We start from the raw sequence: 14,632 nt of genomic DNA, 5'->3' as shown, positions 1-14,632 counted from the left end.
TTCCAGTTGTCTGGAAGGAAACAGAATTTTATTTTTTCTCCAAGACCCGATGGACACTGCAAAAAACCTGACCTGCAGCTGCCCTTAGCAACTCCTACATATGTTTTAGACTGCAGTGCTCAGATGCCCTTCCTGTCCTAAACCAACCAAAAAGATCATAGAGAAAGTTGGGAGAGCCACCACTAATACTCAAATCACACAAGTGACTGATTTGATAAAACTCTTGTTAAATGCTACAAAGAAAAGCAGACAAACAAACCCAGCGTGGTTAAGGTTGAATTCAGCTGGGATTAGCCATGTGCAGCTGTACATATGGCACACTCACATTTGGGATCCTATGTCTGATTTACAAAAAGTATCCACGTGTCAGTTTTTTGAAAGGAAACAAACATTACAGTACAGGGCATATCTGTGTGTAAATTCTTGCTAAGCCATGGTTGAAAGTTTTAAATCAACAGACCCTAAAAACTGCTTCTATTTAAATAGGCAGAGGCATCCCAAGTAAGCTGACTTGGTGCCTCATACTTGTCCACCACATCCCATTAACCATTAGCCAGAAAATGCAAACATTCTCTTTATTCAACTATTCTTCATTTGTCCTATGCAAAAATCTCCAGCACTTTGGCAACTACACACCTTTTTTTGACATCAACATTCCAGCTTTCTATTCAATTTCTATTCACATACATATATGTGTTTGCAAAATTGCAAGTTTCACCTCTCTCCAATACAAAGAACAACCTATTATTATTTTGCTATCCAATTCCTAAGTATAAGTAGATTTACACAAACTTGTCATTAAAAAACTCTCAGATCTTTCTCCTGCTACATTTTTTGGAAGACTTCATTATCGATAAGGCAGTAATATTCTTGGTTTCCATTCTGTGCTTCAAAAGGCATTCTGCCTGGTTAAAATAAAAATTTAGGATTTTTTTTAATCACAGTTTTATTACAGATGTCACTAATAGAGGTGACTAAAATATTTATTCAAGTAGACTTCTCATTTAACTATCCAATTATGGACTAATGCAACATTAAAAAACTTCAGAAAAGAAGCAGTTAGATGTCTAAATGTCTTGCATATAATGAAGAGGGAGCACAAAGTATTTCCCAAATTGCAGGCTGCAATGAGCACACAGTGAGTAGCTTTGTTTGGAGTGGAAATGCTGCCCTAGTTAACAGTGAATAGTTCACTGTTGGCTTCCTCATAACGAGACAGAGAAAGGACGGGGTGCATACATGTGTTTCACATCCGTTCTTATTTTCACACTGAGATTTACTTTTATTCTCCACCTCTGGAAACCATAATCTAAAGGTCACAACAACTTGTAAAGCCCTAAGATCTTGACAGGAAACAGGATGCCTTTAATCCGTTACCACACAGTAAATCGTCAACAATAATTATTCCTACAACCTCAAGCTCATTTCTCCATAGTCCAGCTGCCAGAAGCACAGACGGAAAGTCATGACTTTCGACTCACTCTCCTCCTGGAAGTGCTGCATCCTCACCAAGCACAGGCAAAACTAAAAGTTGGCGTTGGCTGGATTGGGAGGACAGTTCACTCCTGAGGGTACAAGGAGAGCCCTGAGCCCTGGGCTCACCCTTCCCATGCAGCCCCCACCTCTTGTCCAGTGCCTGCTCACGCTGGGTACGAGCCAGAATCAGCCCAAACCCCTGGCTGACACCTTCCCCTGCCCAGCCCACAACACCCCTGCAGTGCAGCTCAGCTCTGCTCCAACAGCACCATCAGACTGGATTGCCCAGGCTCTCCACTAGGAGATCTCCCTTGGTGAAAATGGACGTTATTTTTCCTTGCATTTGTAATCTTTAAAGGCGTACAGTTTTTGAAGTCATGTGGTGGAGAAAAGCACTTCATGGGATTTTATAAAAAAAAAAAAAATCTGATGCAAAAGAACACATATAATAAATAATTTGTGTGATACTTCTTAATGAAATGCCAAAACACTCATTATGTTGCAATTATTTTAGCCAATGAAGGGGCAGCTTTACCATTTGTCCAAAACTTTCTCCATTTTTTAAAAATGAAATCTCATACACTAATTCAAACTTTTAATTACAAATTGACTATTAAATTAAGAAGTTCAGACATGTCTTATATTTCCTTTTATTTCTGGATTATAAACAAGGTGAAAACAGACAGAAATAATGCAAAATGCATAACTTTTTAAAACTTAAGTTTTAATCTTAAAGGAATCTAAATAAAGGAATCTGAATAATTTGAAATTCCACATGACTGCTGAAACCATTTCACCCTACTTTCCTTTATTATTATAGTCCCTCATTCATATGGGTACTTTTTCAGCTTCATAGATATGAATTTCATTATTCAGATTTCTCCACATTAGTCTATCTTTTCAAACATTTCTGTTTAAAAAATATTATTTGTTACAGCAAGGTTGGTGGTTTTTTTATGAAATGCTAATATTAAAATCAAATCTAGAAAATCCACTTTAAAGTACAATTTCTTCTTCCAAATTATTTTATTCCTTCTGGTAAAATACTTTGGAATATATATACACAGAGATTTTTGTTTGTTAAATCACGGGAGTCCCTTACTCTGCCTGGGATGGGGTTGACCGAAATACACATAGTGAGTGAGACATATCCAGAGCACATCAGATGTGCTTGCATCAGCCACTGACAGACATCACAAGCAGCAGACTCACAAGAAATTCCCTGTATTTTACATAGCTGATGCAATCCCCCAATTTGACCCAGACAATATTTCTCAATGGAAAAGAGCACTGGTTTTAGCTGAACACATGTATTTTGGTAAGTTTTTTTCAAAGCTTCTCTTTGAAGATCTAACCTTACAATACTTCTATAGCTGTTATTTTTCCATTTCTCTTGCTCCTTCTTACTGCTTTTTAACCCTCTAAAACACCAACAGAGAATCACAAAATTTGAAATCACAAACGTTTGAAAAGATTTTAAATATCCCCAAGTCCAACTCTAATCCTAACACTGCCAAGCCCACCACACATGTCCCCAAGCCCCATATCTATACACATCTTATAAATATCTCCAGGGATTGTGACTCCATCACTTCCCTGAGCAGCCTCTTCCAGAGCGTAGCAATCCTTCTATGTACTAAACATCATTGGGACTACTTGGGCTTAAAGAACCCTGTTGCTCCATGTTAGGGCTCCTCATTTGCTACCAAAAAACCCCCCGACTTACAAAGCTGAGAAAAAACCCCTAACATCTAGGTGCGTATGTGACCAAGACCAAACTTTCTAAAAGCAAAAGGTTAAGTAGGCAGTAAACAACCAGGCAGCAAGAAATTGATACAACTGGAAAACTCAGTGCAAAGTGAACTTTCACACTCTGGAGAAGTCTTTCAAAGAACTCATATGGGAAAAAGCTAAATGAATTACTGAGACAAAAGGGAGTAAAGGTCCTCATGCCTCTGAAGAACATAGTCCCAAGTCCCTGGGAAAGTCAGCACAGGTTGTGGTAGATCGTGTTACCCCCAAGAGGACATGGGCAACTGGCGCACAGAGCAACGCAGATCTTTCCCTTCAGGAAACTCATGGAGGATTTTACTTGTTTGCCTTCACGTTTCACTTTCCTTGAAAATAGTTTTCATTAGGTAGCTTTCTTATTCTAAGCCTACATTTTTCCCAGTGCCAGATTAGTCTAAGAGCACCACTGAGCGCAGAAGGGAGCATTTTTAGCAGCATGGCTAGCAGTAACCAAGATTAGATATTTTTTCCCCCTCTGGTTAAGGAAATACAGATCATAGTAACAAGGATAGAAAGAGTATGCCAAAATGTTGAGTACAGAAATAGAAGAAGCTAGTAGTTCAAACTGACGTGAGAGTATTAAAATAACAAAGAAAAAAAGAAATTAGAAGAAACTGTCTTTTCTGACCACATTGTTTCAAATGGCCATTTCATTGATAGAGCCTGTAGGAGAGATAACAGGTTTAAACCAAGGTCTTGCAGTTTGAATCCTTGTACCACACTGCCACGTTAATACTTCTCTTTCTCAGAATTTTTCAAAATCTATGTAATAAAGAAGGCTTTAATGGAAAATTACACTGAAAATCACCTGACTATTCCTATAGAAGATGTGTGGGTTATGTTCTCATGCATTTTTCATAACTGCAGAACAGCTTGTGAATGTCACACTTAACTGCCACACTCCCGAGTCTAAGTTTTAAATAGATCATTTTCTCTTTTTTTTAACTGGGGGATATTAAACTTCAATATAAAACTACCATAAAGAGAAAAATATTATTTTCACAGTACCTCTGCAAATTATAGAAAATCAAAAGTGAATATCTGCTTTGTTATACACCGCAAAAGAAATAAACTGATAGCTAGAAAACCTTGAAAGAAAAGCACAGGCCAAGAAGCTCCATTGAGATTAAATCACAAGAATGACAGATAATAATTACTTTTAAACCATTTTGTCTTCTTTGTCACAAGAGTAAACCTTCTTTCACAAAACCATATGTGGTTTTCACACTAATTGCAGGTTGCATACAACCTATAATAATAAGCCAATTTGACCATATCTTGAAAGTAGGACTGTTTTCTAGGGCAATGTTCAAGGGATATAAAGATATTCAAGCATTCAAACCAAGCCTCAGCCTCAGTTCTCCCACTCTCTGATCCCATTCTGCTGCTTGCATGTTCCTAACCCTTTAACACACAGCCATAAATTAAGAGCAACCTGGGCTGACGCAACCATTCAGCTCCCTGTGAAGGGTGCAGTTTTTAAAGCTCTTCACTTGTTCTCCAGGCTATTAGAGCACAGAGCTGGCTCAACTGCCACATTTTATCTGCCTTTTTATTTAGAGAGTATCCTTTAGGTTAACAATTATTAATGCTTCCTTTGTGCCAGTAAAGAACACTCCACTCTCTACACCGAGCTCTGAAATTACCCTACCTCCATAAAACACATCAACCAGGAAGGATGCAGCTAGTAATTAACAGGTTCCTAACTGGAGAAGGTTGCCTACATCTGAAGAGGAAGAGAGGCAAGATTGGCACAGCAAGTGTTTATTTGGGCAGACAGAAATGATGCCTAACTTTTGGGAAAAAGCCTGACATGAGTGTCTATTTTAAAGCTAGATTTCTTACACAACTTATTTTTGATGTGCTAACAGGATCAGTAGGATCATTATAGGATTCATGCTTTTTTGCTTGCACTTTTTGGAGGAAAGTTGCATGTATCAGGACTGAAAATTAATAAAAGTTACAGAAACAGAAGAAAGGCTGCTCTCCCAAAAAGAGTGCAGAGTTAGCACAGTAAAGCATTGCTTATTGCATTTATTTTTATTTGAATGTTTGGGGGTTTTACATTTATCTGAGCTAGTAAAACAAAGTGTTTTGCTTGATTTTGTTTTTAAAAACTAACTGACAGGTAGGAACATATACTTTTGCATGACATTTGAATTCACCACCAGGGAGCTTAAGCTATTCAAGGAGAACAAACTGATGTGTGTATCACTACATAACTAAATCTTGAGCAGATGGCTACTTTATACAGCGTGCAATATTCTGTTTACATATAGTGCAAAAGCACTATTTTAGTGTATAAAATGTGCACTCTGAATACACCAAAATTTTACCTTGCACTGGAGAATTTGACCATGTGTCTAAAGAGCAGGGATCTCAAATAAAACTCTGAGATAATTAGAGTCAAGCCATCTTTTAAAACCAGCTGTCTGGGGAGGAGAGGCACTTTTTAGTGTCTGCTTTTTAGCTGTGATTTTTTGTTTTGTCTAGTTTATTACATAGTATTATCTTTTTTCATTTAAGGAGAAAAGAAAAGCATTTTCTTGCCTTAGTAGACAAAGGATTCAGCATGAGATTTTTAGAAAGATATATATAGACAGAGAGAGAGAGAGAGATATGGATAAGTATGCAAAACTATAGCTACACATATATTTTATATATATATACACACACAACACATATATTGTGATGGGATGGACCAGAGAAAAAGTTTGTCAAGCCAAATTCCCTTCTAACAGTGGCTGACAGGCAATGCACAGGTAGGAAAATGCCTACTTGACTACCTCCAAGTTATCCACTACTCTGTTGTGATAAAAGAATAATTGTGTTTTGCAGGAAAATTCATCCCATAATAACATACAATTTCAATCAGCATAAGCAGTTTGGAAATCAGTCCCATAGATGTTTTCTTATGTTCAAAGCAAGTAGAGAAGGTGGAAAGATTCGAAGTGTAAAAATTTTTTTTTAAATTCTTGTCGTACAAGTACAAACAAACAAAAAGTGCTAAACTCTGTCTGTACACTACTGCACTAATTAACCACACAGGAATTCTACCAGGTTGCAACAAGGTGTGACATTAAGTGCAGAAAAACACTTCAAGCTCAAAAGCAAGAGATTTCTTTTCCAACTGACGATCTGTGTGAGGATCATGGGGCTCCAGCTTCCCAAACCTCTGTGTGTGTTTCATCCTTCTCATCACAAAGTGCAGTGCGTTTCAAAGGTACGGACAACACAAAATGGGCAACACACCACCTGCAGAGTATTTTGTAATCTTTACCAAACACTGAAACTGATACCTGTCAGAGAGGTGATAAAGCTGCTGAGATTAATCAAAACTGAAACTGACACCCCAGGGCATTATAAACACGGTCTTTCAGGTCACATCTTGAAAAATGTTATTTTTCTGAGACAAATAAAGGACTTTTACCTGAGCAGAAGCAGTGAGTGATATGAAGACTGCAAGCCTCGGCCATGTACCTTCTGTAAGACATCATTTCCACACCTGATGGCTACAGAGGACTTCAAATGATGAAAGGAGAAGACTAAATGGAAGTCTAACTCTAATTCAGTTCTTCTACTAATCAAACACAGAAAGAGAAAATTGAAGGTAGCATATCTCTATCAGACTATCTTAAAATGAAGCTTACAGAAAGCAGAGCCAAAACTTGAAAATAACTCCACAACTGTAGCCCATGTGACCCAGAGGGCATAGCATGTTCAAGAATATTTGAGAAACTGAAATGCTTGCTCAGACTGGTATAACCTATACAAGAGGAGAATTTCCAGAGAACCAAGTATGAACTCAGTAAGGGAGAATATGCAGCTGACTTGGAAGGAAAAGATGTAATGATCAGAAGAGCAAGTAGCAGGGGCATCTGCTACACAACCCTGAACCCTTTGTTAATTCGAGTATAATTCAGAACCACAGAATGATACGTTTCTGCAACTAACCACATGGGTATCACTCAATAAAATGTACATCAGGGCATCTACTGCCTGAAGCCGTGTATTCAGGTTCTGGGAATAGGAATAAATCTTGATCTTGACTCTGCCTTGGATGGCTGAACTCAGGTCTGCCAGACAGGACCAGGTGTGACCTGATCAGCAGAGGACTAACACCACCTTTTGCTGTGAACTGCTCTTGCCTCTTCATTGGCATGAACACTTTCATTATTCCACAGGCCCTTCCTTGTGAGGAAAAGTCAAAAATTACTAACAATGCCTCCAAGCAAAAGGAAAAACTGAGTCCAACAAACAGAGCTATAAAAATCAGAGAGAATTACAGGAAGTTGAGAAATAAGAATTGTATTTCAAGAAATTCCTTTGCACCTCCTGTATCCAGCAAGTCTGTGTGAGTCACCGTGGATGAAGATTACCAAAAGCATATGCTTAGCTAGGGCTCTAAGCAGCAGCATACTAGTAGAGGAAGCATTAATATCATTTAGATAAGAAAATACTGGGATCATGGGAGATTGTATGGATGCAGTGGAGTGCCAGCCCTCTGGAAAAGAACAAGATACCAAAAACACAGTTTCAAAACCATCTGCTTCAAAATTCTGGAAACAAAGCCACTGAAACACTTCAGTGTTAACAGAAGAGTGTCAAAAACATTAACAGAAATTAGTAATAGCTTCTAAGAGGAACAGCAGAGATGAGGAGTGAGTTAATACCACAAAATACTTAAGATTTTCCCAAAAAAGTAATTTAAATTAATTGCTGTGGTGCCAAAAAATAATCAGGCATCACAGACAAGTAAACACAGTGCAAACAGATTCTTCCAGTCTTAATGATTGTAAAAGTTTTGTAGTAAGAATTCCTTGTCATGGACCCAGATGGAATACACTGGAGACATCTTTGGCAGCAGCTATATAATGCCAAGTGATGGTAAAAAGCAAATTTGTTTTTGCTACAGATGGTTACATTTTAAAATGTAACCTTTTCTAAAAAGGACAGTCCCCTGGAGGGGTGACATCTTACCCGCTAAATTCACACGGGTTAAACACAGCTCATCTACAGAAAATTAATCTCCTGCCATTTCCCGTCAGAAGTCTGACAGGCTTCAGTCAAACTTCTGCAGGGAGGACTTAAGATCTCCAGAAGATAGAGCAAAACAAAGAAAATAAAAAAAAAGAAAAAAGAAGAGGCAATAAAACTTTAAAATTTTTTCCCAACAAATAAGATTTGAAGTGTTACATCCATTCTACTTAGATCTGTAGTTTTCAACTCAAAGGTCACATTATTATGGATTTTTCTTCCCAAAGCATACCAGAAATAGTTTTTCAATAAGTTTGAAGGTCTTTTGGGGGAAATCTGTTCTGGGCATTACTCATTAAAGACATGACATTTTATTTATCTAGTTTCTTTCAAAATATTTGAGAATAAAACTATTATGATGTGTTGCCAAACCCTTCGATGTTATTTTTCTCTCTTCCCTCTCTCTCACAGAGTTTCTGACAGGGAAATGAATGTTATTTTTACCACTTGATTTTAAAAAGAGAATTCTAAAATGTAAATAAATCCGTCAAATCTGATCTTTTTCTCTAAAACCGAAATCTAAAAATCAAAAAGACAATTTGTGTGGTTTCTTAAACTTCACGGGAAAGAATTCCTCTTCACAAATAAGCAATCCTCTGCCAAATTTGCTGCATAAACATTATAACAGCTGTAATGACATAGCAGGATAAGGAAAGGAAAATGCTTAGAAATCCTGTAAGACACCCTAAATAACATCTGAAAGGAATTTCATAAATCATATTCTTTTTCAAGTTCTATTTTCTGATTCTATTTCATTAATAACACTGCAAGTACATATGGAAAAATACATTTAATAGCAGCTATGACCTTTTTCTTTGTTGCTTCCATGTAAACAATCCCTTCTTAAGCAAGAAAACATTTCTCTGGTGCCTCTAATTCCACCATTTGGCACACGCAGAGGCATGAGGACTGTGCACTTACAGAGCTGGGGCTGGAGTGCCGCCTGACTTTAGGTGATTCCTTCCCTGCAGATGAAGTTTTGAAGTTGATGCAAGCGTTGTTCTCTGAATGAACCCTCTTCACTTGATTAGTTGGCTTCTCAAATGGATCGAAACTGCTCTGTGTCCTCTGAACCCGAACTTTTTTATCCTCAGGAATTGTATCCAGAGGTTTGATCACTGAATCCATTCCCTGGCAGTTCCGTGTAGACATCTTTGTGACACATATCTGAAAAGAAAAACATCATTTGTTGACTCTAACAGGCTTAAAGTCGATATCATTCCATGCATCAGCCAGCATCAAAAAATGCACTGAACTTTATAAGCATTCGCTTTCTATTTCTATGTTAAAATCAAAAACAACACATGCATTTTAGATAGGGGACATCCACATCACAATAATAACTATAAAAAGCCTATCTTTGTACAATGTACTGAAAGATCCTTGGGAAAGGAAGGCAAAAGAGGGACATACATAAATTCATACATTTGTGTTTTCTTGTACAATGTGTTCTTGGCAACAATGCCACTTCACTTCTCTCTCCAATCTAGCCACAGATATCCACAAGCAGTATTGATTTCCATTTGTTCAAAATTGGATGAGACTAAACTAAAATAAATGATGGTAGTTTGTATGTGCACTGGCTGGTGCTGGCTTTCCAAAGATTCAATACCGGTATATTATGGTATTTTTAAATAATGCTTATACAGTGTTATTATTATTATCACCATATGTCTCAGAAAATCAAATCAGTAAATCAATTCCCAGGCACTGAAACGTGAGACTGCAGCTTAATGGCACACTAAAGCACAGAAGTTCAATTCTTTGTTACTGTGAAGTACAACTCTGCCAAGCTCTAAAGACTGCCACTTGCTGCTTGAGCTATCCAAATGTGCTATGGTTAGCTCAAAAGAACTAAATGAGCAGAACAGCACCTTTAGATAATCCAGTCATGTACATTTCTGGTTTTAATTTCAATACATATGACATTTTTTTTAAATTACACTGTTGGTGAGGGGTTGTGTTTGAGGCCTCAGTTTCTGTTTTCACCTGTAAGAAACTTTTTACTTGGAAAGAAAAGAAATAGTTTCAGCTTTCAGGCTACAGGGAAAAGTTATGAAGTGTGATAAAAAGTAATCTATAACGTACATTTTCCACGGCATCTGCATGTGTTTAATGATAGTGTTAATTTGCTGTCAATTAAACTGTTAATATAAAAACTAATTAATATTCCATATATTAACAATTTAATATTTAATAATCTATACTAATTTTTGAAAACTTGTAATCCCAAAATAGTTAATATAAAATAATTTTTTAAAAAAAGAAATTACCATTAAATCAGGAGTCTTCCTTCCTAAAGCAAAGTATCTCCAAAAACTTCTCAAATAAATTATTCTTTGTCATTTTCCCTGAGGCATTTTGTGCCTTGAAATCCAACATACTCCAATTGTTTATAGAAATACTGGGTGACTATACCTTGTGGAGTTTGGCTTTTTTTTTTTTTCTTTTATGATCCACTGTAACAGTAGATGAAAGATTTCTTTTCTACATTAAAAATTTTAAGTATGTTTCCTGCATTGTGTCATCTGGCCAAATGATCATATACCAGGTCAACTCTAATGAAGGATATCACTACTGTCACAAACCAGGCATTACAAGAGTTTGCATTTCTTCTCACTAATGCGATTTCTCCAACACTAGAACTTCACCAAGTTATAACTTCCTTGAGAAAAGAAAAAATCCCCCTTCCTTCCAAATGGTGATTCTTTTTCTGGGCTTAAATTAAGACAATTATGTAATTTTGGTCTGTTACTTCAGAGAGAGAAAAGATAAACAGCTGCAGCACAAAGAGTTTTTAATTAGTCTTCTTGTAAAACTAATTGGTTTCTTTTCCTTAAAACAACTCTCATGCACTGACATGTATCCACATACTTCCCACTGTCATCTCCATGTTCTTGCAATGTTTTAAAATAACGTAAATTGGAATCACTGTTAATAGGAATCACTGTTAGTAAGAGCAGCACTTCCATGTTGCTTAATCAACATAGGTGCAATTAAATCAGTAATCACTATTTCTCAGCATTTGAAACCCTATGATCTAGAAAACAGGGGCAGGAGATATGGACAAAAAGTTCCAAAGCAGTACTTGTCTTCCTTTCAGGTTAACAAGGCACCTGTAGCAGATTAAAATAATTGGAATACACAGCTATAAATATACTATAGATAATAATGCCATGAATGCTGCTTCTCTTTTCTTTTTCCACTGGAAAATCTCCATGCCTAGGTCTGTGTTACTATTGTCTTGACTGGAAGCAGTAATAGTTTGGAATTAGATTTTGAAGGGAGGCACTTTAGCCTTCAGGCCACCTGACTGAATCTTGTGTAGGATAAAAATCCCCATTGTCATCTTATAATAGCCACCTTCCAATTTGCAAATGACTAAAACCAAGAGGAGCTCCTCAACCAACCAGCTCCCCACCCAGAAGTCAAACACCCTGGTGGATGCACAGGCTGTCACCTGTGGAAAAGCTTGAGGACTGCAGACAAAAGCCAAAGTAGAGGCTGCTCACCCTGCCCATCTGCCTGTTCTGCAACTGCAGCACATCTCCTGCCAGAGCTGACAAGGGGTTTAATTCATCAATCCTCTCTCACCGATATCAATACTTCCTTGGCAGAAACAAAGCATTCTCTCCAAATGGCTGCTGTGCACTAAAACACAAAATATTTAAGCATTTGTTTTACATTCTGACATTGATAGGCCAAGTCCATTGACAGGCCAACTTTAGTCTGAGACTCTGTTCTGTAAAATCTGAAAGGACCGGGTCTAAAAGGTCAGCACTGAGCACTGGCTATAAGCAACTTAAGGTCATAAACTCACTGGTAGTTTTAGAGCACTGGCTGTAACCAGCTTAAAGACACAAACTCACTGGTGGTTTCAGGTTTCCCTCCATCAGCAAGGTTAAGCTACCACAGTACAGCAGATTTTGCCCCTGGTCAGCAGGAGCGCTGACCAGCTGCTCCTGTGCTCCAGCTAAGGGTACAACTTATTCTGTAGTGCTTATCATGCAAAAAAGCAACAATTTGCTAAGCAAAACTGAAACATAACTTATTTTGGAAATCTTCCTCTGCATAAAAATGAGCATAGATTTCACCAGCTTGACCACACCACCTTTGTGAACATTATGGATTTGAATTTTTTTTTTACTCTAATTCAGCCTTTAAAATATAATTTTCCTTTGTACAGCATAACTGCTGCTTATAAATTTCAATTTCTCAAAGGACATGTACAAATACTTAGCATCAGAAGGTGTTAGACTTGCAAACCAGTGTCCACCCCCTGGTAGCTCCTCGCTGGTAGTCACGGGAAGCCTAACACACCTTCTCATTTCCATATTTCTTTTTGCATATAAGAATTAAGGACCATTTTTCAGTTAAAGCACAGTACTTATTATTATAAAGAACACTGGTTGATTTTCAGAATCTTTTGGATGCTCCTGGGTGATCCTCTGGGATAGCAAGACTTTCCCTCTAAGTACATTCTGCCACCTCTAAGACCAGACTTTTCTTTTCACCCCATTTCATTTGTTCTATCTACATAAGTCATAGGTTCTTCAGATGGGCACTATTCTTTTACTAACCCTTCTTTTACACACAGAACAACCCTAGCCACCTCAATGAAGATGACAATACAGAAAGTTATGGAAACTATTTATTTTTCCAATGCAGCCTTCAAAACTGGATGATCTTTTTGAATATCTAATTTGGGTACAGGTATCAGAATAAAAAACAAAGTGAAACAAGCCATTACATATAGGAAGTCAATATCTATGATTCATTATCCCTCCCTAGCCGTGCAATGCTGTAGTTAAAACAGTGGAGCCCAGTGTAATACTCATTGAGATGCTGTAAATGCCACCACAGTAAAAAATAGTGTTACATGAAGATGTGATATTCAATGGCATCTTAACTATTAAAAGTACTGACCTCAAATGCATGTAGAGACAAGTGACACCTTGTTTTGTCATATACAAGGTGACGATTATGATTTATAAAATGCAAACAAGGCAAAGAAACTTTCAGTATAAATATTCTGTGCATTTAAAGAAACCTCTGTCTAACCAACTGCATGAGTGATGAAGCAGTTTTAATTGTCATTTCTTTAAAACAAGTAATCATATAAGTAAACATTGAGGTATGTCAATGCTAGAAGTGATTCTTTCCCCTTCAGGAGTTTCTGTCATGATTTCGTGCTTCTCCCACCACAAACTACATTCAAGGTGAAATTTTCTGAAGGATAAACTATTTCCAAAACTATTTGGCTTCTAAAAGTAGGGCAATGGAACCACATTTATCTCTTTCAGATGCCAGCAGATCCCATAATTACAAGAAACAGAGGTATGGGATCCCCATTTATGCTTTAACTCTTCTTTATGGGAAACAGGATTTTAAAATAAGCCAATCAGCTTTATACACGTAACAGCTATAAATTATTAGACGTATAACAGGGAATACGCAAAAATACCTGCATCATGTCTACACTGTTCCATAATCAATAAATAAGAAAATACTACTCTCCTTTCAAACCTCACATCAGATATAAAAGGCTCAAGGAATTCACTGGACTATTCACCACTTCTGTCTTTGGACATGGTAGGTGGCCCCAGACATGAAAAATAAAGGAGGAAATAGCTGCTTTGTCACCGAGGTTCCCACCTCACAGGAATCTCAGTATCTCAGAGGACCATGATGAAAAATGGATGTTGGCAAAAATGGCAGGAGAAGTGCCAAGACAAGAGGCAGATGATAAAAAAAAATTCTAGATGGGAAAAAAGTAAGACAAAACAATGGGAATTATATGTATGGTATTCACACCAAAAAATTTCACATGTAGAACATTCATCCCCAAAGTCTCTGCTTTGATTCTAAGATGAAAATCCTGAAAAGGCTACACTAGACTCCAATACCAGTCTCCCTTTAAGGAGATTTGCTTTTCTACACCAAAAACAGAGCGGTCCTACAGAAAATAATTTTTTTGTGTTTGAAGTTACTCTTTGGAATAACACTTCCAAAGTAGCACTCAGAAACTGCCCAGGCACTTGGAATCTTGTAGGAAAATATTTAATCCAGAAAATAGTAATAACTATTCCTACTGAATGAGGCAACAGTACTAATAGCTGAGAGTCCCTGATCCCAAATCTAATTTCCAGATCTTGGAAAAAAGATCCCTGTCAGCCCAGGTGTGCTCCAAGAGAAGCACCTCTCCATGAGCATCCTGCCCATTACATTTTTCACATATGGACCCTTAATGTCAATACATAATTTTACTTCCCCAAGCTGTCCCACATTCTGCTGTCAAGCTATATACATTCTCCATACTCTGATTACT

At 37.3% G+C, this 14,632-nt stretch overlaps 1 protein-coding gene across 5 annotated transcripts in view; it reads right to left on the bottom strand.

The window, feature by feature from the left end:
- The window catches only part of CDK14 (cyclin dependent kinase 14), a 313,650-nt gene that overhangs the window by 219,807 nt on the left and 79,211 nt on the right, over positions 1-14,632 (bottom strand). For all 5 annotated transcript variants that reach the window (XM_038128378.1, XM_038128382.1, XM_038128380.1 and 2 more), the window contains one exon: positions 9,226-9,471. In XM_038128378.1, coding sequence (XP_037984306.1) covers positions 9,226-9,471 — 246 coding nt within the window. The remainder of the gene's footprint in view (positions 1-9,225; positions 9,472-14,632) is intronic.

This window comes from Motacilla alba, chromosome 2 (assembly GCF_015832195.1).
Source record: "Motacilla alba alba isolate MOTALB_02 chromosome 2, Motacilla_alba_V1.0_pri, whole genome shotgun sequence".
Lineage (NCBI taxonomy): Eukaryota > Metazoa > Chordata > Aves > Passeriformes > Motacillidae > Motacilla > Motacilla alba.
Note: the sequence above shows the minus strand (reverse complement) of the source record. Positions and strands in the feature narration are given on the sequence as shown.